General features: G+C 35.7%; 1 protein-coding gene across 1 annotated transcript in view; it reads left to right on the top strand.

Annotated features, from left to right (window-relative positions):
• The window catches only part of LOC107694195 (semaphorin-3C-like), a 66,540-nt gene that overhangs the window by 29,891 nt on the left and 11,161 nt on the right, over positions 1 to 25,488 (top strand). Inside the window, exons 3-12 of the mRNA XM_016493832.1 lie at positions 6,150 to 6,310; positions 6,950 to 7,012; positions 9,573 to 9,692; positions 12,904 to 12,994; positions 15,203 to 15,322; positions 15,873 to 16,015; positions 16,234 to 16,348; positions 17,786 to 17,855; positions 22,060 to 22,204; positions 23,332 to 23,554. Of these exons, the coding sequence (XP_016349318.1) occupies positions 6,150 to 6,310; positions 6,950 to 7,012; positions 9,573 to 9,692; positions 12,904 to 12,994; positions 15,203 to 15,322; positions 15,873 to 16,015; positions 16,234 to 16,348; positions 17,786 to 17,855; positions 22,060 to 22,204; positions 23,332 to 23,554 (1,251 nt within the window). The remainder of the gene's footprint in view (positions 1 to 6,149; positions 6,311 to 6,949; positions 7,013 to 9,572; positions 9,693 to 12,903; positions 12,995 to 15,202; positions 15,323 to 15,872; positions 16,016 to 16,233; positions 16,349 to 17,785; positions 17,856 to 22,059; positions 22,205 to 23,331; positions 23,555 to 25,488) is intronic.

Here is a 25,488-nt window from a genome sequence, read left to right on the forward strand (position 1 = left end):
ACGTTTGTTTCCTGCCTGTCTGTTTTGGAATTACCCTCTTGTGGATTAATTAAAGACTGTTTGCATTGCTCATCATCTTCCTCGTGCATTTCATTCCACCGCAGCGTGACAATTTGACTTTTTTTTTCTTTTTCTTTTTTTTAAGTATCCCACATCCTCCTTTTGAAACTCTCTCCTACACATAACAACTGTTTTATACTGTTGACTATGAGTTTGAGGTGTTATTGCTACTTGCTTTCAGCAATGGAAGAGCTCTGTTCCTTTCACAGCTAATTTAAAGGGAAGCAGACTGTAGTATAATGATCAAAATCAACTTTCCGGTTTTGACTACACAAGCTCATAAGCGACTTTTATCCACATATCAAATATCAATCCACTGAAGAGCTCAGGAAAAGGCCTAGACATAACACTTCTGCGGAAAATGTTCCCAGCACTTCTCTGCAATACAACCCTTCCAGAAAACCACACCATCGCTAGTTTAAAGAGCACCCTACTGGGCAAACAACACTAGCCATGTCATGGTCAACTGTATCTACAAAGCAACACCCAGCATGTCTCCTCCAGGACCAATCCTACTAGGATGTGTGACGAACATCTTTGTGTTGATCTTCCTGATTTTACCATGCAGGAATGTGGTCAAGCCCATGACTAATACAGCATGTATGTTGGGGAATATCACAAACAAAATGCATTTATTATCAAAAGCCCTCTTGACGTGATTTAGCCTGGGGTTTAAAGTTACATATCGAACTTTAAAATATGGAATATGGTTTTGATTTGCTTGACGTTGATTCATATTCATCATGTGTGCCGCTTTTGATTGTTGACAGTGAGTTTGATTGCTGGAAGCAGTCGAACTCAAAGTTTCTCTCAGATGTTTTCATCTGGGTTGATGTCTGCCAACTTTCAACGATGTAGCACAACTATGCATTCTTCATCTTTTATCCACACTGAGATCAGGGCCCTCATCAATAGTCTCTTGACACTAGTCATGATTGGACTAAACTATGTTTTTAAATTAATAATATGCTTTAAATTGTGGTTTACCTTTACAAAAATCCTTATGTGGTTTGTAATTCCCTTTCACTGATTTTCTTGAGCTGCGTGTCGATGGATCACTGATGTGATGCCCATTTTTTGAGTCTGGAGTCTGGACCCATTAATTTATTCACAAAACATAACAAATACTTTTAACAAATAGTTTTGTGGGTGTTGAAATCTTTTCATCGACAGTGAAGCTTCTCAAAAAACATAAATGGAAATGAACAGTAGCATTTAACTATACTTCAATAAAACATAAAATGGCGAAAAATATACAATGGAATTTTCATTCCATCATCCAAACAAACCACCTTCCAATGCTAAACACAAGAGAGAAAGTACAGGATAGTGAGTTGATAACTTGCTCAGTTTTGCATTGTCACTGAACTCACACACTATTGCAATATATATTTAGTAACGTCACGATGTTTTTATGCAATAGTTCAATCAACAAGTAACTTACCTTTTGGATACAATATTGCCGAAATATTGCGAAATTTCAGACGAATTGTCAAAAAAGGTCTACTGCCCATTGTCAATAGCATAGCAGTGTATGAATCACAGCTCACACAGAAGTCAATTTTAAACCAAAACCAGCAGCTTTCTGTTGGTCAGTGCAGCAAATTGACGTGACCAAATTATACACGAGTGAAAACATTTTCGTCCTCATGCAAATCACTTGATTGCTCCGATTCCTATTGAGATGACTGGATTTCACCCACTAAATTTTGCAGAGCAATGGCAAAAGTGACCACACCTTAATGAACTTTGGAAGAAATCCATGTTTTTGAACGAATCGCTTGAGTTAATAACTCCATAAATCACTCGTATATTTTTTGTCCCTAAATAAATCTGTATTTTGTACAGTATTGATGTAAACCTCCAGAAGAATAACTGAAAATCCCTACCACTAATGCTTTTTCACAAGAAAGCAACATTGGGACAAGAATGCTGGCCATCATTTTAAACTGGATTTTTCGTTTTTATTGTTATGCACATTCTTATTAGTCATTGACCCCAATATATTATGTAACCCTATTTGTCATACTGCAATATCACATGGCATATGAAAACACTGCCTTTTCAAAAGCATTCAGACCCTAATTAAGTTTCATTTTGATGAAGCTGTCAAGCTTCTCTTGCAAACAAGTATGATGCAATCAGTGTTGCTCTGTGAGGTGCACCCTTCAGCTTGGGAGAAAGTTTGTGATTCCAAACACAGGGCCAAATTAACACTGCAGTGGCTCATCAACAAAAAGATGAATGTTCTCTATTGATGCAGTGTCGCAGTCAAAGCCTTGATCCCAGTCCAACTGGCCTGGCACAATTTGGAAAACTGCATTGCGTAAGCACCATCCAACTAACTCAAGCTACCTAAAGTGAATCTGCCTAGAAAAAATGTGTAATGTAAAAATAATAAAATTAGTTTTGAATACCTGTGCAAAAGCATCCTTCAGTTTTATATTTGTTAATTTCAGTGTAGGATTAGTCATTCAGACAATTTTTTTAAACGCACACCTCTTGTTGCTGTTACTTCTCAATATACATACTATATATAATAAATCAATTACAAGACTGGAATTACAGTCTTCACTATGTTAGTCACTCAAAAGTATAAACTTTCACATCTTCACTGAAGTGTTAAGTTTTAGTGTACAGTATGTTCCCCCTGTCTGCCCTCACTGAGAAATGCGCTAAGTGACCTTTGAACATAAGTCAAATATTATTTTACATTTAGCATAAGTTAGATAAACGTTCTGTTGTATCCCCTCGTGGAAACCCCAAATATGAAATAAACTACATAATTTTCCCAAATCGCATTATTAGCAGGTGTGATAGCACCTGTCAGTTGGGAATGTTGACTTAGATGTGTGTCTTAATAACTCTAAGTATGATTCTTGTTTTCAGGGCTCAGGGGTCAGGACAGGCGGACATAAAACACCACAGAATCCTCCTGAGAGGCGGAACGTGTGTCCGTTTCTCTGTGGGGTTGGAAGGTCTTGTGAACGTTTCCCAATGTGCTGTCTTTTACTTTCCCATATGAAGACTAACAAACACTGCTTCAAATTCACATTAGGAATTATTATAGAACGAAAGAAAATATTAAAATGTCATATTCAACACAATGGCACAAAAATAAACAGTTTGAGGTTAATCATTGTTTAACCTAACACACTCAAACTAAACCTTTATTTACTCTACTGTTTAAAATTCCGTTTATCTGTGGGGTGGGAAGGTCTTGTGAACGTTTCCCACTGTGCTGTCTTTTACTTTCCCATATGAAGACTAACAAACACTGCTTCAAATTCACATTAGGAATTATTATAGAACGAAAGAAAATATTAAAATGTCATATTCAACACAATGGCACAAAAATAAACAGTTTGAGGTTAATCATTGTTTAACCTAACACACTCAAACTAAACCTTTATTTACTCTACTGTTTAAAATTTGGTAAGTAAAAATTCTTTTTTTTAACAGAAATTAATAAATTTTACTCAGCAAGGATGCATGAAATTGATCAAAAGTGAGAGTAAAGACATTTATAATGTTATAAAAGCTGCCTTTATGAAGAATTTAACATCTGGGAAATATTTTGTGCCGCACAGACGTCAAGAAAGAAACTTAACCTTAAGTTACTTTTAAACGCTTGAGCAACACAGCATTTTCATATTAGACAGAACCTGAAACAGAACCTGAAAAGTGCTGAAATGAAAGGCTAACCTAACAAAGCAATTTTCCAAAAAGAAAATCTTTATGAAAGTCTTTAAATGGCACGAGTCTGCTGAATGGGGTGAAATGGGATTTTGTGATTTCTGTCTGAGGTTACAGAAGCTGCATGTTTCTAATTAGTCTACTGAAACCTAACCAGAAGTGGGATTTCTCTCTTTCACTCCCTCTTTTGAGGTATTTTATTTAATACTTATTTCCTCATATGCTTCCTCGACCGTTTCTTCTGCAGCGTTATGTCTTCATTCCCCTCCGTCTAGTTCTCATGCACTCATTTCAATTTTACCCTGATGAGTTCTTTGAGCAGTAATAATGCCACTCTTATCTTACTGAGATGCTATCGGTGGTGCTTTGAAGCCTGGCTGATGTAATCTGTTGCCCTCTGCACATCTCTTTATTAAAGCTACGTTAGAATGATGAGTTTGACAAGGCCTTCTCCACCAATATAATCCCATAATAGTCTGGTGAGACATGCTGTCTACTGTCAATGTTGTTCAGAGAGCCTGGGGTGATCTTCACCTCATCTTGTGAGCTAGTCCCTTTAAATCTATAGAATAATTAGAATGTCTTTTAAATTACTGAATTTTAAATTTGACATTTTTTTAAAAATTAAATTTTAAATGTAAAATTTTAATTAGAAGTTTTTTTCTGGTACTCAAATCTGATTGGCTGAGAGCCTCTTCCATGAGTGTGATATTCTAGTGATAACAGAACTCCAACCATTTCACCGTTTGTATCACTCCGCTTGTGGTATTTCTCACAAAGAGTGTCATGACGGATGCCCAAATCCACTATAATTTTATAAATAATACTGCTTTTGTGTCACGGAATGTAGTTTTAAGGCTTTTTTTTAGGCGAGAATGTCGTTGTTTTGACTTCAAATATGCAGTTTGTTAATAAAGATAACATCTATTTGAACATTTGCTTCGACGTTTTCAAAGAGATTTTATACTCTACATAATACAGTGAGCTTTTATTACAGTAATTCAATAAGCTTTCAAGGAAGCAATTCAATGTCCCTTTGTTACTAGTTCTAAAGTGACGTTTTCGAATTCGAAACGGAAGCTTGGACTCAGCTGTTAAACAGTCAACTTAAGATTTGAATCCGTGGTGGAAGGAAGTAGTTCCCTACAAAAGAGGTTTTTAAAGATACTCTGTTGTTTCTTATGTATTTAACACACTTGTGCCATCGAAACTGTTGTGTAAACGTAATATTACACGAGTAGCAGTGCGATATGGCTGTATATCGCCATATACACGATATACAGCCTGCACTGCTACTTGTGTGATATTGCTGGTAATATTTAATTTAAGATTTAACATTATATTTTTGAAATGCCACCAGCAGAAATTTGTGCTTAATTTATATTTAGTTATATTTAATGCATTAATTTTCATTTAATGAACAATGGTGGAAGATGGTGGCATTTCTGAGAATGCCCTAATTAATTCATATATTATATTCAATATAGAGGCTAATTTTGATGTTAATATTTATTAATTTTTTTATAACATTTTCTGAAAACAATTTGATGGAAATTTTATTGTGCTGTATGGCAAAATGAATATAAATGTAATGGTTGCCATCGTTTTGACAGAACTGAAGTATGAAAAATCCCTAAACATTAGATACAAAATATTGTACATGTACATTAGCATTAACTTGATTAATAATATATATGAATATATGCTAATGTATGTTAAACTATAATGTTTTAAATATATCTTAGAATGGTTTTATTATTATAAATTCTTGAATTCTTGCACAACCCTGCTTTGGATGTGCTGGTTTGAATGGGAAGCCATGGATGGAGTTATTTGTCCTGGGATCCATTAAGAAAGGTGGGAATTGCACAGGTTTTGTGTTTATAGGCAGCTTGGTGAATATACAAACCTATTTGGCAGGTACTTTATTCAGACGTCTCTTTATTTGAGGATGAAAAGCAGAAACGTGAAAAGAAAGTGGCTGTAGATAAGAGAAATGTGACTTTCATTCAGTTATCCGGTCATTGAAGAAAAAAAATAAGAAAGGATGGTTTTAGAATGAGTGTTAAAAAGGATAAAGACGAAGAGGAGGGTATCAATGTGGCCTCCACTTCTATATACATTAGTGAATGACTAATGAGAAACAACAATGAATATTCATGAGTTTGGGCTTCATTAGAGAGACTTTGATGGTATGGTGAAGGGCCTTACGCCTTTGTATACGTATGATAGCGTGTGTGTGTGTGTGTGTGTGTGTGTGTTTTGGAATAAGACTGGAGCGTGTGTGTGTGTGTGTGTGTGTGTGTGTGTTTTGGAATAAGACTGGGGTTCAGCAAGTAAAAACCAAAACCACATATACAAATGCAAAGAACATGTTTGTGTTTGCATTACAGAATTAAAGAAAATCCAGTCCTTTGAGCACTACACTTTGTCTGAGAAAGCCATGGACTATAGGATCCTCTTCATGGACGAAGATCAAGACCGTATGTACGTGGGCTGCAAAGACCATGCACTCTCGATGGACATCAATAACATCAGCCAGACCCCGCTGAAGGTAAGAGAGCACTCAAAACCTCTCTACTGTATATCAATTTGAAATGTAGCACAACAGTTGTAGAAACCAATGGTGACCACATTTCTTTCCTTCACATCTGACTAATGGGAGAGTTGAAGTTTGGTTAAACATTGTTGGCTTTTGAGGAGACAGCTTGAACACAACTGGCAAAAATTATGGAAGTTTATCTTTCCTCTTCCAGCTAAGGCTGGCAAAACTTCAGAGATTCATTACATTCCAGTGCATTTTGCTGGTCTATGCTGCCCATCTATCCTGGCGGGCTCAACCCCAATCACGAGTTCACCATTAAAAAGCCTCACCCAAATTAGAGTACAAAACAGCATGATTTGTGTCTATTTTAGGAGCTTAAGATTGCTAAATAACTACTAGGCTTTAAAATGGTTATTTGTTGTAAAAGTAAGCATTTTACAGAATGTCCAGGCTGTTCTTGCATGTGCTTATAATGAAAGGTGACAGGGGCTGTTGATGATTGATTTTGATCAATTTACTGCATCCTTGCTGAATAAAAGTATTACTTTAAAGTATATATCTGTCAGTCAAAAAAATAAAACACTTTATATCTAATGTTCTTTTGTCCATATATTGCAATTTTCTCATTGCTCTCCTCTTTTTTCTCAGATCTTCTGGCCGGCATCCACTAGTAAGATCGAGGAGTGTCAGATGGCTGGCAAAGACCCCACAGTAAGAACATTGAGACTTTTAAACTCCTGGCATGTTATGGTTGGCCAGATCTTTTATGCCTCTGTTTCACAGTGAAAGCAGCAGCATTCTTGATTCGACTCCTATTTATCTGTTGCTTGGTGAAGTGATCATCCAGTGAGCTGTTTTCACATGCATTATTCTCCCTACAATCACAGCAATTAATTAAACTTGTCCCAAATCAATCAAAAGAGCACCAAGCATGAGCTGATTTTAAATGTTTAGTCCTCAAATTTTAACCGACATGGCTGGATCAGGAACAGATGCATGAGTTTATTCAAAATAAAGTTTTACTATTCCAATTTCTAACAGTCATGGCTGGATCAGAAACAGATGGCTCTTGCCCCAGTGCCCATGAGCAAAAGCGGTCTCTAGATGTTGTCTGAAGCGCAGTGGGAGGTCACACCTTCTCTTTGTCATCAACTACATGTGTTAAAACAAAGTAAATGCAGGATGGACCAAAGTTCTCAACTGGCCAAAGATAAATATTTTACTTCACACCCATACCACAAATGATTATGTGCTTACGAAAAATGCACCCATTTACATGTGCACTGCACTCAGATATGAAATTAGGTATTGTATATTTTAATTGCATGTAACTGGAAAATAGGGCAAATTTAGGTAAACCCTGGCTATTTTTTTACATTAAGATGAGTGAAAATATGTCCCAATTTACTGGTCATGGCTCAATTTTAATTTACTCCACATAAGGGATGTGTAGGTGAATCTTATCAAAAATGTCTGGGTCATACTTCACCAAAAAAAAAAGATGATAGATAGATAGATAGATAGATAGATAGATAGATAGATAGAGGACACAATTCTTTTTATAAATAAAAATCTATTAAATAAGCAGTCCAACAAACTACCATTATTTATGAATATTTATTTTTTGCAGTAAGATCACTAGACTATGTGGTTAATTTGTAATACAAATAATGCCAGAATAAACCCTCCTAGAACAGGCTTTTCATTATTCAAGATTAATTTAAGTATCATTTATTTCTTTTGCTTTGAATTTTAGTTATGTTTTGCACTAATCAATTGTTCCACAAGGTGGCAACACCGGCCCCAGGCTGTTGTTTCAAAGCAGAAAACAAAACTAAAGAGATGGAACAACAACAACAAAATAGCAGAGACTGCAACAACAACAAACGCTAGATAGTCGCAATTTTAGTTTAAAAGAGTACAAAGATATTTTTATCTGTCATAACTTCTGGAGAAAAGTAGAGCAGACACTGAACAACTCTAGAGCACGTGTCGACTGCCTGCGTTCACGCACACTACCAAATGGAGTATAATTTGAAAGGCTATGTATTTGACTGTAAACAGGCTTTTCATTATTCAAGATTAATTTAAGTATAATTTATTTCTTTTGCTTTGAATTTTAGGGTGAAAATGCCACCAAGTGCCCTTGAAAGTTTTAATAAAATTCACCCAGTCCTAAATTGTATGACTACAGCTATTTAATAACTTTACCAGTGGGGGTACAGAGCACCATTTCAAATAGTGATATATGCAGCTTTTATAGAGTTTGCAGATCAGCCTTCCCACACTGCTTCTGACGTGATTTGTGTTTGAGCCTTTCCTACAGTCTGTTTTCCTCTGTGTTTAAACTGTAGGGTTTGTGCCACAGATTTCCTTGGATGTTTTATTTGTATCTATGGATCTGTAGCACTGCCTCTCGTCAGGTTGTCAGGTTTCCTCCCCTCACAGGGATATACCCCATCCCTCTCCCTGACAGGACCTGTAGCCACAGGAGCGGCAGCGCGTGACCTCACATCATCCGAATCCATCTGCATCATTTGGGAAACACTGATGGGTTTATTTAAGAGAGCTGTAAATGATATTAAGATGTGTTTATGGAGCTCTTTCTTGTTAATTCTGCCTGATCTGTACGTGAACCATAAGCTGTCAAGATGTCTTTTTGCCTTTGCGGAAGAAAAAGGTTACATACCATAAATCTAGTAGTGAATATAAGCCAGAAGAGGATAATGTTGATATGTGCCACAGAACTATTAATGACAAACATGTGAAAGAGATCAAGGGGAGGAGTGGATGGTTGGGTGTGTGCTATTGGAAGCGCTGTTATTTTTCTGGAGTTGCTCTTGAAGGACCTGCGTGTGCGCATGCTAACCGAGAGCTCATGCAGCTGCTGTTTTGACACACTTCGGCAAGTTCCTAACTACTCCCCTGGTGCTTCTTTTCTTTCTCTACTCATCCCTCTCTCACTCTTTCTTTGGGCTGGATCATGTGTAGTCGGTTTGGCGTCCACTTTAGTTTGGGATTCCTGTATTCTAAGATAGGCCTTAAATTCCTGACCTATATAAACTTTTATTTCCTCAATTACAGGTCTGGATCAAAATAAATTGTCTTAATTTTAACTGGCATTGTCTTTTTCCGAAATAAAAGAACGGAGCGTAGCAGCTTGCTAATAGAATTATGTAGCACTAAATGACTTTAAAATTACATTAAAAGAGATTTTAGTATAACTTTTAGGAATGAAAACAATTATCTCTGTCTCTTTTGTTCTCCTCAGCATGGATGTGGAAACTTCTTACGATTGATTCAGCCTTATAACAGGACTCATCTGTTCATCTGCGGCAGTGGAGCCTACAGCCCAGTGTGTGCATATGTTAACCGTGGCAGGCGTCCTGAGGTCAGTTTACACTCATTAATGAAAAGCAGTCAGACCGTCTGATATAGTTCAGTTTAATTTTCCTACATTTGTTTCAGAATTCTAAAATGCTGGACTGAGAAATGGACAATAGGCCTATATTCTCCTCATTTCCTGGTAAAAAATGTGTTTAATCTACTGTTGAGTTGTAAAGTTCAACATCATACATCCTTTAAAAAGCTCATGACAATTTACAGCAGCATGGGAATGAGGGTGGTTAGAGGTTAAAAGAGTGAAAGAAAAAAGATCAGGTGAGAAAAGATGAGATGAGACAAGACATGCCAGTCGAGAGGTGAGCAAATAAAGCCCAAATTATACTTAAGTGCGCAACACAAATTCTGTCAACAGAATAGTACTACTGCAGGTCGCACATATGCATTGAATTTTTCTGCACTAATCAATTGTTCCACAAGGTGGCAACACCGGCCCCAGGCTGTTGTTTCAAAGCAGAAAACAAAACTAAAGAGACGGAACAACAACAACAAAATAGCAGAGACTGCAACAACAACAAACGCTAGATAGTCAGTCGCACCTTTAGTTTAAAAGAGTACAAAGATATTTTTATCTGTCATAACTTCTGGAGAAAAGTAGAGCAGACACTGAACAATTCTACAGCACGTGTCGACTGCCTGCATACACGCACACTACCAAATGGAGTATAATTTGAAAGGCTATGTATTCCACTGTACGCATACATTAGTGTACACATACAAAACCGTAGTATACTTCGAGCTAAAGATGAATGTGCTGAGATTAAACAAGAAGAGAAGATATAAGACCAGATGACAAAACAAAACTAGAAGAGACAAGACAAGAGATGGTACGAGTCAAAACAAGACAAAACGAGAACCAGATGAGATGAGAGAAGACCAGATGCGACACAATGTGAATACACAGTTAAAGGTTGAAGACAAGATAAGATTAAAATTATAATAGAAGAATATGAAGTAAAGGGAAGAGATATGTTGAGACAAAATGAGATAAGATGAAACAAAAGACAAGATGAGGACAGGCGGGATGAGATGAGACAAATAATAGATGAGATGAGTCGAGACAAGTCGTGACATGAGATGGAAATACATAATAAAAGTTAAAGGAGAATTAGACTAGATGAGATAAAATTAGATGAGAGAATTAACAAAATGAGACGATTGCATGAAATGAGAAGACGTTAGACAAGAAGAGAAGAAATAAGTGAAGAGACACAGCAAGATGAAACAAAACAAGGCAAGACAAGAGACGAGATAAGGACAGGCAAGATGAGATGAGACAAGAAAAAATTAGAACCAGATGGGATAGGATGAGAGCTGACAAGATGTCACACGAGATGGGAATACATAAAGTTTAAAAGAGAAGAAATTTAGATGAGATGAGTAAAGTTCAACAAAATGAGGAGAGTTGGAAGATAAAATGAGGCAATAAATGAGAATTGAGAGGAGATGAGGTGAGATGAGACTAGACAAAATAAGACAAAACTAGATGAGACGAGACAAAACAAGATAAAAACTAGATGAGACACGACAAAACTAGACGAGATGAGACGAGACGAGATGAGATGAGAAATCTAGATTAGATGAGACAAGAAGAGACAAAACTAGATGAGATGAGACGAGATAAAACAAGACAAAACTAGATGAGATAAGACGAGACAAGACAAGACAAGACAAAATTGGATGAGATGAGATGAGACAAAAAAAAGACAAAACTAGATGAGATGAGACAAAACAAAACTGGATGAGATGAGATGAGACAAAACTAGATGAGATGAGGTCAGATGAGACAAGACTAGACAAAACGACAAAACTAGATGGCATGAGACAGAGACAAAACTAGATGAGATGAGAGTAGACGAGATGACACAAAACAAGACAACATTAGATGAGACGAGAAAAAATGAGACAAAACTAGATGAGACGAGACGAGACCAGATTAGATGAGATGAGATGAAATGAAAATCCTTAGAGGTAAAAAAAATAAAAATACTAGAGCAGAGAAAATGCGAGACCAGATGAGATTAGAAGCAGTCCTACTAGTCATCGGAGTCCAACAGCTTGTTTTCTATAATTCTTTTTTGTTTGAAAAGCATTTTCCTCTCTCAATCCTCCGTCTGTGTCCATCTCTCTTGGCTACACACCAGCTGGACTATTACAGAAGAAGAAAACTCTGCAATAGGGTGACCTGTAACCTTTAAAAGTGTGCGGAGTAGCTTTGTGACAACAATGATGGGGCCACCCTGGAGTCACCAAGTGATTCACATCTTTGCCTATAGTTGTGTGTGATGTAAAGAGCCAATATATTAGTTAATGAATACACGCGTCCCTGTGACAAATTAGAAGATCTACCACCAGCGGCTATATGCCCTGACGGTGGATCTCTACGTCTCTGGTTTCTCTCACTTCATGTAACTGGCCAACATCATGACACCAAAGGAGAGGATAGACTGGTCTGATAGTCGGAAACCTGGAAGCCTTCGAGCAAGTCTGTCCAACCAATCAGAAGAAAGCCAGAACCACTGCACTGAGTGCTAGGAAATTACTCCGAAATCTTTTTATACAGATTGGCTGTGAAACATTCCGGATCAAGCTGAAAGTTGAGAATAGATTTGATGATGGTAAATGGGATAAAATGATAACGAGAGCATATGTCAGTCATTTATATTTATAAAGCATATGATTTGATTAGAAAAAGTCAACTTTGCAGCTTATTCTGGGCAAGAACTGCCCACTTAAACAGGGAAAGACCAACATATAGGGACTAAGTCTGTTTTGTTTTTGTGTGCCATTTAGGGACGGGTTTATCTGAAATTGTTGATATCACAGTAATAGTTTGAGTGCTAGGAAATTACTCCGAAATCTTTTTTCTTTTTCTTTTTTCAGATTGGCTGTGAAACATTCCGGATCAAGCTGAAAGTTGAGAATAGATTTGATGATGGTAAATGGGATAAAATGATAACGAGAGCATATGTCAGTCATTTATATTTATAAAGCATATGATTTGATTAGAAAAAGTCAACTTTGCAGCTTATTCTGGGCAAGAACTGCCCACTTAAACAGGGAAAGACCAACATATAGGGACTAAGTCTGTTTTGTTTTTGTGTGCCATTTAGGGACGGGTTTATCTGAAATTGTTGATATCACAGTAATAGTTTGTTTGTGTGAAATGAGAGATTTTGCGTTTTTGGTGTCATTGGCAGGAGCAAGTCTTCCAAATCTCTTCCCGAGCAGAATCAGGGAAAGGAAGATGCTCGTTTAACCCACAAGTCAACACCATCTCAGTCATGCTCAGTAAGTGCTGCTGTCTTTTGTGTCTTTATCCACAGGTGCCGTTTTGTCTCGGACACGTACTATAACACTTTCTCTATGATCTCTTTGTTCATGACCCCATAGTGTCATAAAAACACCCACGTTTTGTGGCTGTCTGCACCCTTCCGATGTGACAACTTTGGGTCACTCAGTGCCACCTCCTTAATCCTTTGATCTGTAATTGGCTAGCTGGTGTTGGGTTGCTGTTGACACAGCCAATGGGCTGTGTCACGCACATTCATGCTTTCACACACCAGAGAGCCATTACAACTGCAACATTAACACAACAGTGTTATTTAGTATCACTGAAACACTATTATAGTTTGCAAAAGTCTGCAAAATTTTGTTGTTGTTTTTTTGTTCATTTTTATCCTTTTTTTTTAAATTATGTATTATTATTTTTTAATGTGTATACAGTTTTTTAATCAATTTTTATTTCATTTTTAGTTTAGGTCTTCTAGTACAATGTTAAACTAAATGAAAACAAGAAATGTTGCCTTAGCAACTAGCATTTAATGTAAAGTTTATCGTTTATTTCAATCTCTTTTTTTAACGTTTTAATTTTAATTAACTATAATAACCCTGAAACACACATGCCATCATCTCCAAGTTTACACCCTCATGAGAACTAATTGCATGTGTCACACATACTCGCCTACAAAAATCACACACACACCTAAATATAATATGTTATAGGTCATCGTTGAGTCATCTGTTAAGTGGTTATTCCATTAAGTAGAACAGATCCTAACTGTCTAGACGGCATCTAAGACTGACGGTCCTTGACATGACAGCCTACAGCTTTCTCAGTCTGATGTCCGTCTGACAATTTCCATCATACACTTGGCCCTTAGCCACACGTCAACCACAGGGCCCAGCAATATGGAGTGATGAAGTGATAGAGTAGTGCACTGACAAAAGAGATTTGGGGAATAGAGACTTGAGCAGGTCATTAGTAAAGCGCACTGCAGAGAAATGTACAGCCACAATAAATCCATAGGTCTCGTATTTAACAGACAGATGTGTTTAGCCATTTTTTATACGTTATATGCAGTGGGTTTACAAAATAAATGCATTTTAAACAGGGCTGTCAAAGTTAAAGTGTTAACGCATATGAGTAAATGTTTAATAACGTTTAAACTACATTAGTGCATTTCTTAGATTTGACATCATAACAGTTTCGATCTGTTCTGTGAGATTATTAAAACACAACTGGAACAGATTGGTGAACACGCACACAAAAGCCCCTATAGCTAAGCAATCGTTGAAAAATAAAAGATGAAGAATGTAATATTTTTATGGGTAATTTATTCATAAATCAATCCGAGACAGGACATTTAACATAAGCGAAATCATTTATACTTCCTATTTTAGAGTGAATATGGAATTACAATATTATTGACGCTCCAAAGTCATAGAAATGTTAAAGCAAAAACATTTTACACATGTAATATTCAGTCCATGAAGTTCGAGAAAAGTTTTATTATTTAATTATTATTTATTTAATTGCCATTCACATCAATACATTTAAAATGAGGAACTGAATTTATTCAAACTTAAAGGAGAAATATATGGTATTAATTAGTGCTGTCAAACGATTAATCGCATACAAAATAAAAGTTTTTGTTTGCATTAAATATGTGTGTGTTCTGTGTATATTTATTATGTACATATAAATACACACCCATACTTTGAAAATATTTACATGTATTCGCGTCTATATTTATATTCATGTAATTTCTATTATAAATATATTTAATATATAAATATAACATTTTTCTGAAATATATACATGCATGTGTGTGTATTTATATATACATAATAAATATACACAGCACACATACATATATTATGTAAACAAAAACTTTTATTTTGGATGCTATTAATCGCGATTAATCATTTAACAGCACTAGTATTCATATATAATTTAATGTTAAAGCAAATTCACAATTAAATCACATTATCTACATAAAATTAATCCTGATAAATTATTTTAATCTATCGTCTTTCCTAGTTTAATTCATCAACCTTACTATTCATCTGAGAAGATAAAATCCACATCTAGCACAATAAAAGCGTCTGCTAAATGACAAAATCTAATGTAATGTAATGTAAAAATGTGAAAAGATTTTCACTGAACATGCAAAATCTGTGGGACACGTTTCTGTTTCTGTTTCTGTCTGTGGTTAGATCAGGAGCTGTTCTCTGGCATGTACATTGACTTCATGGGGACAGACGCGGCAATCTTCAGGAGCCTGACCACAAGGAACGCAGTGAGGACGGACCAACATAACTCCAAATGGCTGAGCGGTACAAACCCTACATTTGATTTGATCCACCTACATTATTATGACTGTTCCGTCAGAAAATTGTGCATAATGTTTTCTTGAAGCTACAAATAATTATTTATGTGGAGCATTAAATTACATGTTCACATTCCATGCCATTTCAGTAAAATAATACACAAACCACAAAGTAAAAACCATCTTTGCCCACGTCAAAGGAAATAGTTGAAGACAGGATAGACTCAATATCTTTTTACAATGATTCCACCAGGAAAATAAAAACATATTGTACATGCATAACGGTTTTCTCAAGAGGTCACATTATCTTTTGTGTGATACAATCCAAATATACATAATGAAACGCATATTTGGTCTGGATCTGTGAGATATTTTTTCTTCACTCAGTTCGCCAGCAGCTGTATTGTGTTTCATCTAAACTTAGGCATTAGCACCATGCAGAGATGTTTGATTCTTTAGGCATGAAATGATACAGTACAATCGACTTATTTCTCTTTTGTGGTTGATGTAGAGCAAATTAAGTGTTTGAGCTGTAGTTATTCTTCTATTTTGACTAGAGCCAGTGTTCATCGATGCACACTTGATTCCTGATGGTTCAGACCCAAACGACGCCAAACTTTACTTCTTCCTGCGTGAGAGACTGACAGACAGTAGTGGAAACACTAAGAACATCCACGCTATGGTGGCTCGAGTCTGCCCTGTAAGTTTGTGTGTGTGCTTGAGTACCTTGAGTATCATGTCAATTTGTCACTGTTTACAAGTTATGCAATCATTTTCAGGGAGGTACATTTTTTAAAAGGAATTTGATAGAGTGCGATCTCAATCTTTTTTAAATATTTCAATCATTAATATGAACCGTATAAATTAATATATAACGGTATTAATAATTTATTTTAAGTCATTGTAAATTCTATTTAGAATGACACTGGTGGTCAACGCAGTCTGGTGAACAAGTGGACCACATTTCTGAAGGCTCGGCTGGTATGTTCGGTTCTAGAGGAGGACGGTACAGAGACCCACTTTGATGAGCTCGGTGAGACCACACACACACACACACACACACACACACACACACACTCATGTTGAGTTTCCATGTTTTATGGGGACATACCATAAACGCAATAGTTTTTATACTGTACAAACTGTATTTTCTATCCCCTTACCCTAACTTCACACAAAACTTTCTGCTATTTTCTAGATTTTCAAAAAAAAACAAACTTCATTCAATATGATTTAGAAGCTGTTTTCCTCACGGGGACCAAAATCTACAGTAAATGGGGACATTGCATAGACTCCTATTGTTATATATAGTACATCTAGTTACAAATACTGTAATCTAAATCTAACCCACACCCTAACAGAAAACCTTCTGCATTTTCACAATAAAAAAAAAATAATAATGATTTTTACAGTTTTTACAAATTAGGAGGTCCCCAAAAAGAGGTTTAGGGGGATTTTGTCAAGTTCAGCTTGCTTCTGGGTATATGTTGTCCACAAAATAAGGTTAAGTAGGTACAGTACACACGACACACAGGTTCTACTTAAAGGAATGTTTTAGTTTCAATAAAGTGAAGATATATGGACAACATCTAGGATATGCTGTCGATTTCCACATACAATAAATACGATTTTTAAAACTTTAAAATCAAACAAAAAGAAAGTTCGGTTACACTTTATTTTAAGGTGTCCTTGTTACAGTGTAATTGTACATTTAAATACTGAGTAATATTAATTAACTACATGTACTTACTATATGGTTAGGGTTACTTGCATGTAATAATGCGTAATTTATTGTTATTATAATAGTAAGTACATAAAACGTGTAATAAGGACACCTTAAAATAAAGTGTTGCCGAAAGTTCACTTCAAATATTTTGGCAATGTTTACCACAAAAATCAAGTCCCCTGGTTGTCGATATAAAGGCTGCCTTTATATTCAAATTGTTTAAATAAAAATAATTTATTTTAAACAAACGTTTATTTTTATACAATGTATATATTTTATGTATTTGTATTCAGTAAAAAGATATATTTATTTGATTGCCATATATTTTAGGACTAGAAAAAAATCCCAAGGGGCCTTTAACCCCATTGTACCCTAATTAGATATGGTGTTGTTAGTTCTTAACCTGTATTTAACCCAAAACACTCCTTCGCCTTACAAATTTCATTCACATTATAGTTAAACAGCTTTCTATAATTACTGGTCATTAACCATAAACCAGCCATTTTGGTGTTTGTCAGTATCCATCAACAGCCCTAGGTGATTTGTACAGCTTTTCACCTCATTAAAATCCTTTTACGATCATAAAACACTCAGAACAAACTGTTTACACTGGAGGGTTAAAGCCTGTGATGGATTTACACGCGTTCACCTGTTTTATTCTTGTTAGGCCAAACTAGAACCGTGTAACAATGTCGTGGGACAGATGTTCAGCTACTGAGTTAGTGTTTGTCTCTTTCCTTCCAGAGAATGTGTTTTTATTGGAGATGGACCACCCAAAGGGCCTCCTCATCTTTGGAGTTTTCACCTCTACAAGGTAAAGCCAGTAGCAATATTGAGCTTGCCGCTAATGTGTGTATATATATGCATGCGCATGTTTTTGCGTGTGTATTTGCCAAAAATAGGTCAGAAAGGGTTGGAGCTGAGGGGATGACAGGGTTTCTGGGAAAATGTGATCACACCTGAAGGTGGTAAAGGAAGGGAACGGTCACTCCTTTACAAACAAATATCTAATCTTAGTTCAACCAACAGCTTTTCACTGTGATGAAACACACATCTGTGTGGTCTCGCTGAATGATTGAAATTGGTCTGTCACGCAGCAAGAGAGTGTGTAATATGCAGTGTCTTCTTTTTTTTTTTTTTAAGTGCCCCTATTATGGGTTATGCAAGGTTCATATTTTGGTTTTGGGAGTCCCCAACAACAGGTTGACATGCATGCAAGGTCAAAAAAACACTTTCATTGTCTTATAATATGCATTTATTTTTTCCTCTTTTGCTCAACGACTCCCAAACAATTCGCTCAACAATACATTTTTCCAAACCCCTCCTTTGCGTGACGCTAAACTGCGGTGATTGGTCCGATATGAAGGTAGAATGACGTCTCTCATAATGAGGTCTGCATTCCCATGGCTCTCGCGGATCAGATTTTTTGTGCCGCGGGATTAAATTCCCGAATAAAACGCGGTATGCGGTCAGTAACTCTGGTGTAATTTTAAAGGGAGCGGGCGGTCTAACAATATCCACCGGTAAATATATTTGAGGGCCGTATATATAGGCCTACGGCCCTCAGACAGAACAGGCAGGTTGTCGATGAGTGACAGAGCAGAATAAGGATGGAGCAAAGTGTGGATGCACTGTCCTTGAAGGACGTTCAACTCGGTTTCGTTTATATTTTGTTTAGCCTATCATTTTAAATGACAGCTGTCATATTTATTTATTTTTCTCTGCGACACTTTTCCTACTGTGTTAACAGAAAAATGTCAAACGAATTTAGTATTTTGACAAGACGAATAAAAATAGCTAATAGGCTATTTTTGTACAACCTACACTTTCATTTTTTTCTCTCTGCAACACTTTTTCCTATTGTGTTGTATATGTTAAACGAATTGTGTCCTGACAAGACGAATAAAAATAAGAAATAGCCTACAATTTTTGTACAACATTTTTATTTTCTCTGACACTTTTTTCCTACTGTGTTAAAATATTAAACGAATTTTGTGTCTCAAGATAATTCATGTAAATTCAAGTCAAAGTCAATAAATTCAAGACTCTTGACAAGACGAATAAAATAACATGCAATTTTGTGCAGACTACATTTCATTTGTTAGCCTATCTCTCTTTCTTTCAGTAGCGGAAATTTAAATGTGAGATTCTGGAAACGAGATCTAAATTTAGCGAGAACGGTCGGGTCGGGAAGAAAATTATTCTAAGCGGACAGCGGGTGAACAAAGAGTGAATATATAGCGGGAGCAGGCGGGTGTCGGAATATTACCTTGAGGGAGCGGGACAAAAAAAATAGTCCCACGCAGACCTCTAGTCTCATTTTCATTTCATCATGCCTGTAGTGCCTGATAAAGCAGCGTTTGTGAGCACAGTGCTGCTTTGTGTACAGCGTTAGGCTGGCAGCACACTAGACGATTTTCAAATCTTAAACTATTTTAAAACCATGGGAGACCACAGACAAAGACAGTACAAACGATTTTTAGCCTTATAATCCTCTGAATGCACACACGATGATTCGACCAGACCACGAGACCACACACTTGTCGATTGTAGGAACGATTTCAGTGACACGTGATCTCACGGACACGAGATCAAACGTGACTAGAGAAGAAAAACAAATAGAGGACAATCAACGGTTGTCAGCTGGCACGTTCTGTTTCACAGTGAAAAACGAAGTATAACAAAGAATATGGGTGATGTTCTCTGCTTTCATGGCATGTTTGTGGCTGCCGAGTTTCAGCTTTAGAAGCACGCAACATCCGGTAGGTGACACTTGCTCACTCTCATTGGCTATCGCGGGTATCACGTCAGAGACAGCCCGGTAAATATCAAACCTGTTTGATATTTACGATTTGAGTTTGGGGATGCTCCGTCTCGATCGGGAGCAGATAAATAATCGTAATGACACCACACAATAGAGGATTTTTGGACAAAAAATAGTTTGCGACAAGCTGCGAATCGGGCCACACCCCCCGATCGTTCGGGGATGCAAATCGGTCTTAAAATCGGCCTTAAAATCGTCTTGTGTGCAGCCAGCCTTACTGGGGAAACCGCTATTTTTACCGCTCCAAAAGCGACACCTAGTGGTAAAGAATTAATTGCATTTTCATTCAGACCAACGTGAAAAGACCAACAAGTGGGCGGCCAATATGCTAATGTTTCATGTTGATGTCAACATAAAATGGCTTGGGATTAGTTTTAAAAACGACTTGTTTCAATGATTCAGAGTCGACTCTTTCTTTTGAGAGAGAATAACTTTATACACGGTGCACTTTCAGATTTAAAACTTTGCAGGACGTTTTCATTCACTTAGAGCTGTGTTAAACACTTCATAAAACGTCATTTTCAAAAATCCATAATAGGGGCACTTTAAATGTTTTTGGTTTTGTTCTATTAAGAGATTTTAACGTTTGTCTTTAATTTAAGTCTCTGATTTCCAGAGTCGACTCTTTCTTTTGAGAGACAATAACTTTATACACGTTGCACTTTCAGATTTAAAACTTTGCAGGATGTTTTCATTCACTTAGAGCTGTGTTACACTGCACGAAAGGTAATTTTTTTAAATCCATAATAAGGGCACTTTAAATAACTGACTATTAACCTTTTCATTGCTATTAAAGTAAAATGATTGAACCTAAACATAGGAGCCTGATAAAAATGCTAATTTAAAAGAAAAAATCTCAGACGGAAGTCATCAAATACATTCATATGTACTTTATATATATATATGTATATATATATATTTTTTTTTTTATAAATATATATTTATATTTATAATATATTACATTTTCCTCTGTTCTTTATTTGTGTATATTTGTACATAATCTATATTTGCATCATCTATATACTACATTCAAATCTATTTATTCCATTTAATAAAACTGTAATATTTAATTTGACCTATTATTATGAGTTAAAAAAAAAATATTATACTCTTATATAATACATATCATTAATTTATTTCATATTTTCTTTCTATATACTATATTATTTGTTAAATGTTTGTAAATATTCTATATGGTAAACGTATTCATTCTAAAATATATCAATTTATTTCTGATTTCTAATTTGTATACATATAATTTTATATATATTAAATTATTTTTATAAAATGTTTATTAAAAATACATTCTATACTTCGGGGTTGAAGTATTTAGCACAAAAAATAAGGCAGACTGTATTTCTATATAGTTGGGGGGGGGGGAACGAGAAAGGTCAAAAGTGCCCCTGAAAATCAATTATAGGGAGCAAATGTCCTTTTAAAAAATTATAATAAAGTAACAGCACCTTTTGATACTACCAACAAGCATAACTCTAATCATTTAACTTTTAAAGTACTGAATAAAAAAACATTTTCATTTGATTGTAGCACAGTTTAAGACTTTGAAATGTCTTCAAAAACTCAAGAGTTGTTTTTTTTTTTCCTTCCTCAAGAGAAAGATCCGAGAAGCCAGTGGTCTTCATTTATTATCTCATTGTTTAAGCGAAAGAGTTCAGATATGAGGTCTCATTTGCTCTGGGTCATTTCATTATGTTTGTTATGGTGGGTTTGAATGAGTGTATGTTGGGGCGTGTGTGTACGTGAGTTGTGGTTTAATGAGGTGAGATTTCGGTCAAGGTTTCCGAGCTGTGGTTCATTCTCCAACCATGTTAAATCTGTGTGGTTTTCTTAATGAGGCCAATCCAAACAGCGACAGCTTCTTTGTCCATGCCCTGCTCTGTTATTTATCATCATATGTCTCTTTCCCTTTGTTTTGCGATCAAACAAAGAAATTCTTTGTCTTGCTGTCTGATCAAAATCTAGGATGTCCAGCCAAACCACACTTCATCCCAGAGTGTAACTAAAGCGGTGTCCCCTTTCCTTTATGTGGCATTTTTCTCTCTGTGGATTGAGTCTCCAGTGTAACCATGTTACATCATCCCTTCCATCCAAATGCTTAGGAAGGATGTGCAAGACTGTCTTTTACTGTCTGACTTGCTTCATGTTAAATAGCTGTGTTTTGTTTTATTCCATCCAGTTCTGTGTTCAGAGGTTCTGCTGTCTGTGTGTACAACATGGCTGACATCCTGACGGTCTTCAACGGACCGTTTGCGCACAGGGAAGGACCCAACTTCCAGTGGGTGACTTTCCAGGGCCGGATCCCATACCCACGACCGGGAACTGTGAGTCACACACATTCATGTCCTGCCTTGGTACAGTCACTCTATTTATAACACCATTAAATATCTGCGATTTACAGTTTAGTTGAAAAGGCAAATAATTGTAGGTGAGGAATGTTTGCCGAAATAATCATCATCATAATCTTATTTTTATTTTATACATGAAATTAGGAGATTTGATTTCTGGTCTATCCTCCGTGAGGCTTATATTTCAAGGTCATTTTTGTGATACCTTTTAATAATATTTTACCAAAATTATATAGAGTAGTACTATTTTAATAATATAATATGAAATATTATTGTTTTTCCAGTTGAGTTATAGATTAAATTTGCACACTTGATTTCTGGTCAATCCTCTGTTACAAAAGCTAATAATTTAAGGTAATTAATTTTTTATGCATATGTGATCATTTTAACAATATTTTACTATAATAATATAATATAGAATATTACTATACTACTGTTTATAAATATGTATTTATTAGTTTACAAATATTTCATAAATACTTCATATATAGCTATTTCTTAATTTAATAAATTTTTTGTATTTTTTAATTACATGAAATTTGTAGATTTGATTTCTGTTCTGGATTATCAGAATAACTTGTATTTTATGGTCATTTATTTCTATAGATATATTTTTAGACATGATACTTTTACAATAAAAATTGACTATAAAATAATATATAACAATACTATTTTAATATAGCATTTTTTTTTCAGTTGAGTATGTACATGAAATTTGTAGGTTTGATTTCTGGTCTATCCTCTGTTGGAAGGGCCTATATTTTATGCTCATTTATTTATCAGATAAATTATGAGATGAGAATCTTTAATAATATTTTCTATGAAAAACATATAGAATGATGTTATTTTATTAATGTAATACTAAATTATTATTATTATGTGTATGTCCAGCGTAATGTTAATGTTAATGTTCCCCACTTAAATCAATAATGCTTGGACTTTTACATTTTTGGGGGAACTTTTAAAATGACGTACACTCACAAAGACTCACTAATATTAGTTTGAGTCTGAGTGACAAAAAGACCCAATTGAAGTGATAAAGCTTTCATAATCTACAGCATGATAGTCTAAGCTTTAAATAGTTTTTATCCTCTTCCTGTCAGTGTCCTGGTGGTGCGTTCACCCCTCATATCCAGAGTACTAAAGAGTTTCCAGATGATGTGGTGACATTCGTGAGGAATCACCCCATCATGTTTAACCCCATCTACCCAGTCGGCAGGAAACCTCTGGTGGTGCGGACACATGCCGATTACAAATACACCTCTATAGCTGTGGACCAGGTCACTGCTGCGGACGGACACTACCAGGTTCTATTCCTGGGCACAGGTAAAACCCCACAGTATGACAAATCTTAAAGGGATAGTTCACCCAAAAATGAAAATGTGATGTTTATCTGCTTACCCCCAGGGCATCCAAGATGTAGGTGACTTTGTTTCTTCAGTAGAACACAAACGAAGATTTTTAACTCAAGCCGTTGCAGACGCGAAACGATCGGTCTGTGCAAGAAACTGAACAGTATTTATATCGTTTTTTTACCTCTGATTTACTGCAATGTCTGAATTGTCTGAACTGTCCTGAGTGTGTCCTCGACAGCTGGCGCGTGACGCGTCGAGGACGCGCTCAGGACAGTTCAGACATTGCAGTAAATCAGAGGTAAAAAACGATATAAATACTGTTCAGTTTCTTGCACAGACCGATTGTTTCGTGTCTTTACACATCAATGTATCGTCACGAGCCGCAGGGTTTAATTTGGTTTTGTTTGTGTATGTTTTTTTTACTCTCAAAGCCGTGATTCCCATTCACCTCCATTATAGGACTGACAGACTGCAACGGTTTGAGTTTAAAATCTTCGTTTGTGTTTTACTGAAGAAACAAAGTCACCTACATCTTGGATGCCCTGGGGGTAAGCAGATAAACATCTAATTTTCACTTTTGGGTGAACTATCCCTTTAAGAAAAATAAATGACCATTCGAAAAATTAACCTACTCCGAGTTACAACCACCAGATGAAACACAGTTCAAATGTCCCACAATATATTTCAACAACTACCTCATGTAATCTGTTTGTGGAAGGAACTGGCACACTTAACTTTGCTTGACTGCTTGTTGACCTTTTCAACACACTAAATAGCTTTTTCCACCTAAAAATGAGAAAGGCAGAAAAGCTGGAATTTGTTTTCCTGACTGATAACATTTTACTGAAAGTGATTTGTCAGTTAAATTATACTTCATTTAAAATACTTAAAAATTATACTGTATTTTAATAAATTATGGCAGTAAGCACGCCCTCAACTTTGTTATACTGCTTCATACCATAACATACAGTTTACATTATACAAAACATATCAGAGCCACGTTCCTTATACTTTTATATAAAATACCATATAAATGTAATCTTATATTCATCTGTTTTTACAACGAACTTTTACTTTTAAAACGAACGTTTTAGGAGACATGTTGCAGCAGTTAGCGTACATGCTCATGAAACATTGAGCTTTGGTGGGTGATGCAGGCTTGAATCTAGCCTGCAACATGTCCCATTTTCCATATACTAAAAAATTCTATACTATATTTTAAAGCAGTGATTCTCAACCAGGGGGCCAGGATCCAACAAACTTCAAACTTCCAAGGGGGCCACAGGATGACTTAACAATAATATTTGAATTTGAATATTTTAGTACAATTCTATGGAAGCCCATTTCTGCCACTGAATAAAAACTAAAAAAAGGTAATTGCTTTATAATAACTTCTCACAATTCTGGCTTTTTTTCCCCTCACAATTGCGTGATACAAACGTGCAATTCTGAGAAATTAAGTTAGAATTGCGTGATATAAACTCACAATTGCAAGATATAAAAAGTCACAATTTGCAGGATATGAACTCACAATTCTGACTTTTTTCCTCAGAATTGCGTTATATAAACTTGCAGTTGCAAGAAATCAAGTGAGAATTGCAAGATATAAACTCACAGTTCTGAATTTTTTCTCACAATTGCGAGTTTATATCTCGCAATTCTGACTTTTTTTCTCAGAATTGTGAAATATGAACTCACAATTGTGAGTTAGAAAGTCCAATTCTGAGAGGAAAAGACTGATATTTTCTCAGATTTATAAGCTTATATCTCACAATTCTAACTTTATTTCTCAGAATGGTTTATAAAGTTTATATCATGCAGTTCTGAAAGAAAAAGTCAGAATTGCTGATTTGTATCATGGAATTCTGAGAAAAAGTGTCAGAATTGCGATATGTAAACTCACAA

Source organism: Sinocyclocheilus anshuiensis, unplaced genomic scaffold (assembly GCF_001515605.1).
Source record: "Sinocyclocheilus anshuiensis isolate Anshui unplaced genomic scaffold, SAMN03320099.WGS_v1.1 scaffold1003, whole genome shotgun sequence".
Classification (NCBI taxonomy): domain Eukaryota; kingdom Metazoa; phylum Chordata; class Actinopteri; order Cypriniformes; family Cyprinidae; genus Sinocyclocheilus; species Sinocyclocheilus anshuiensis.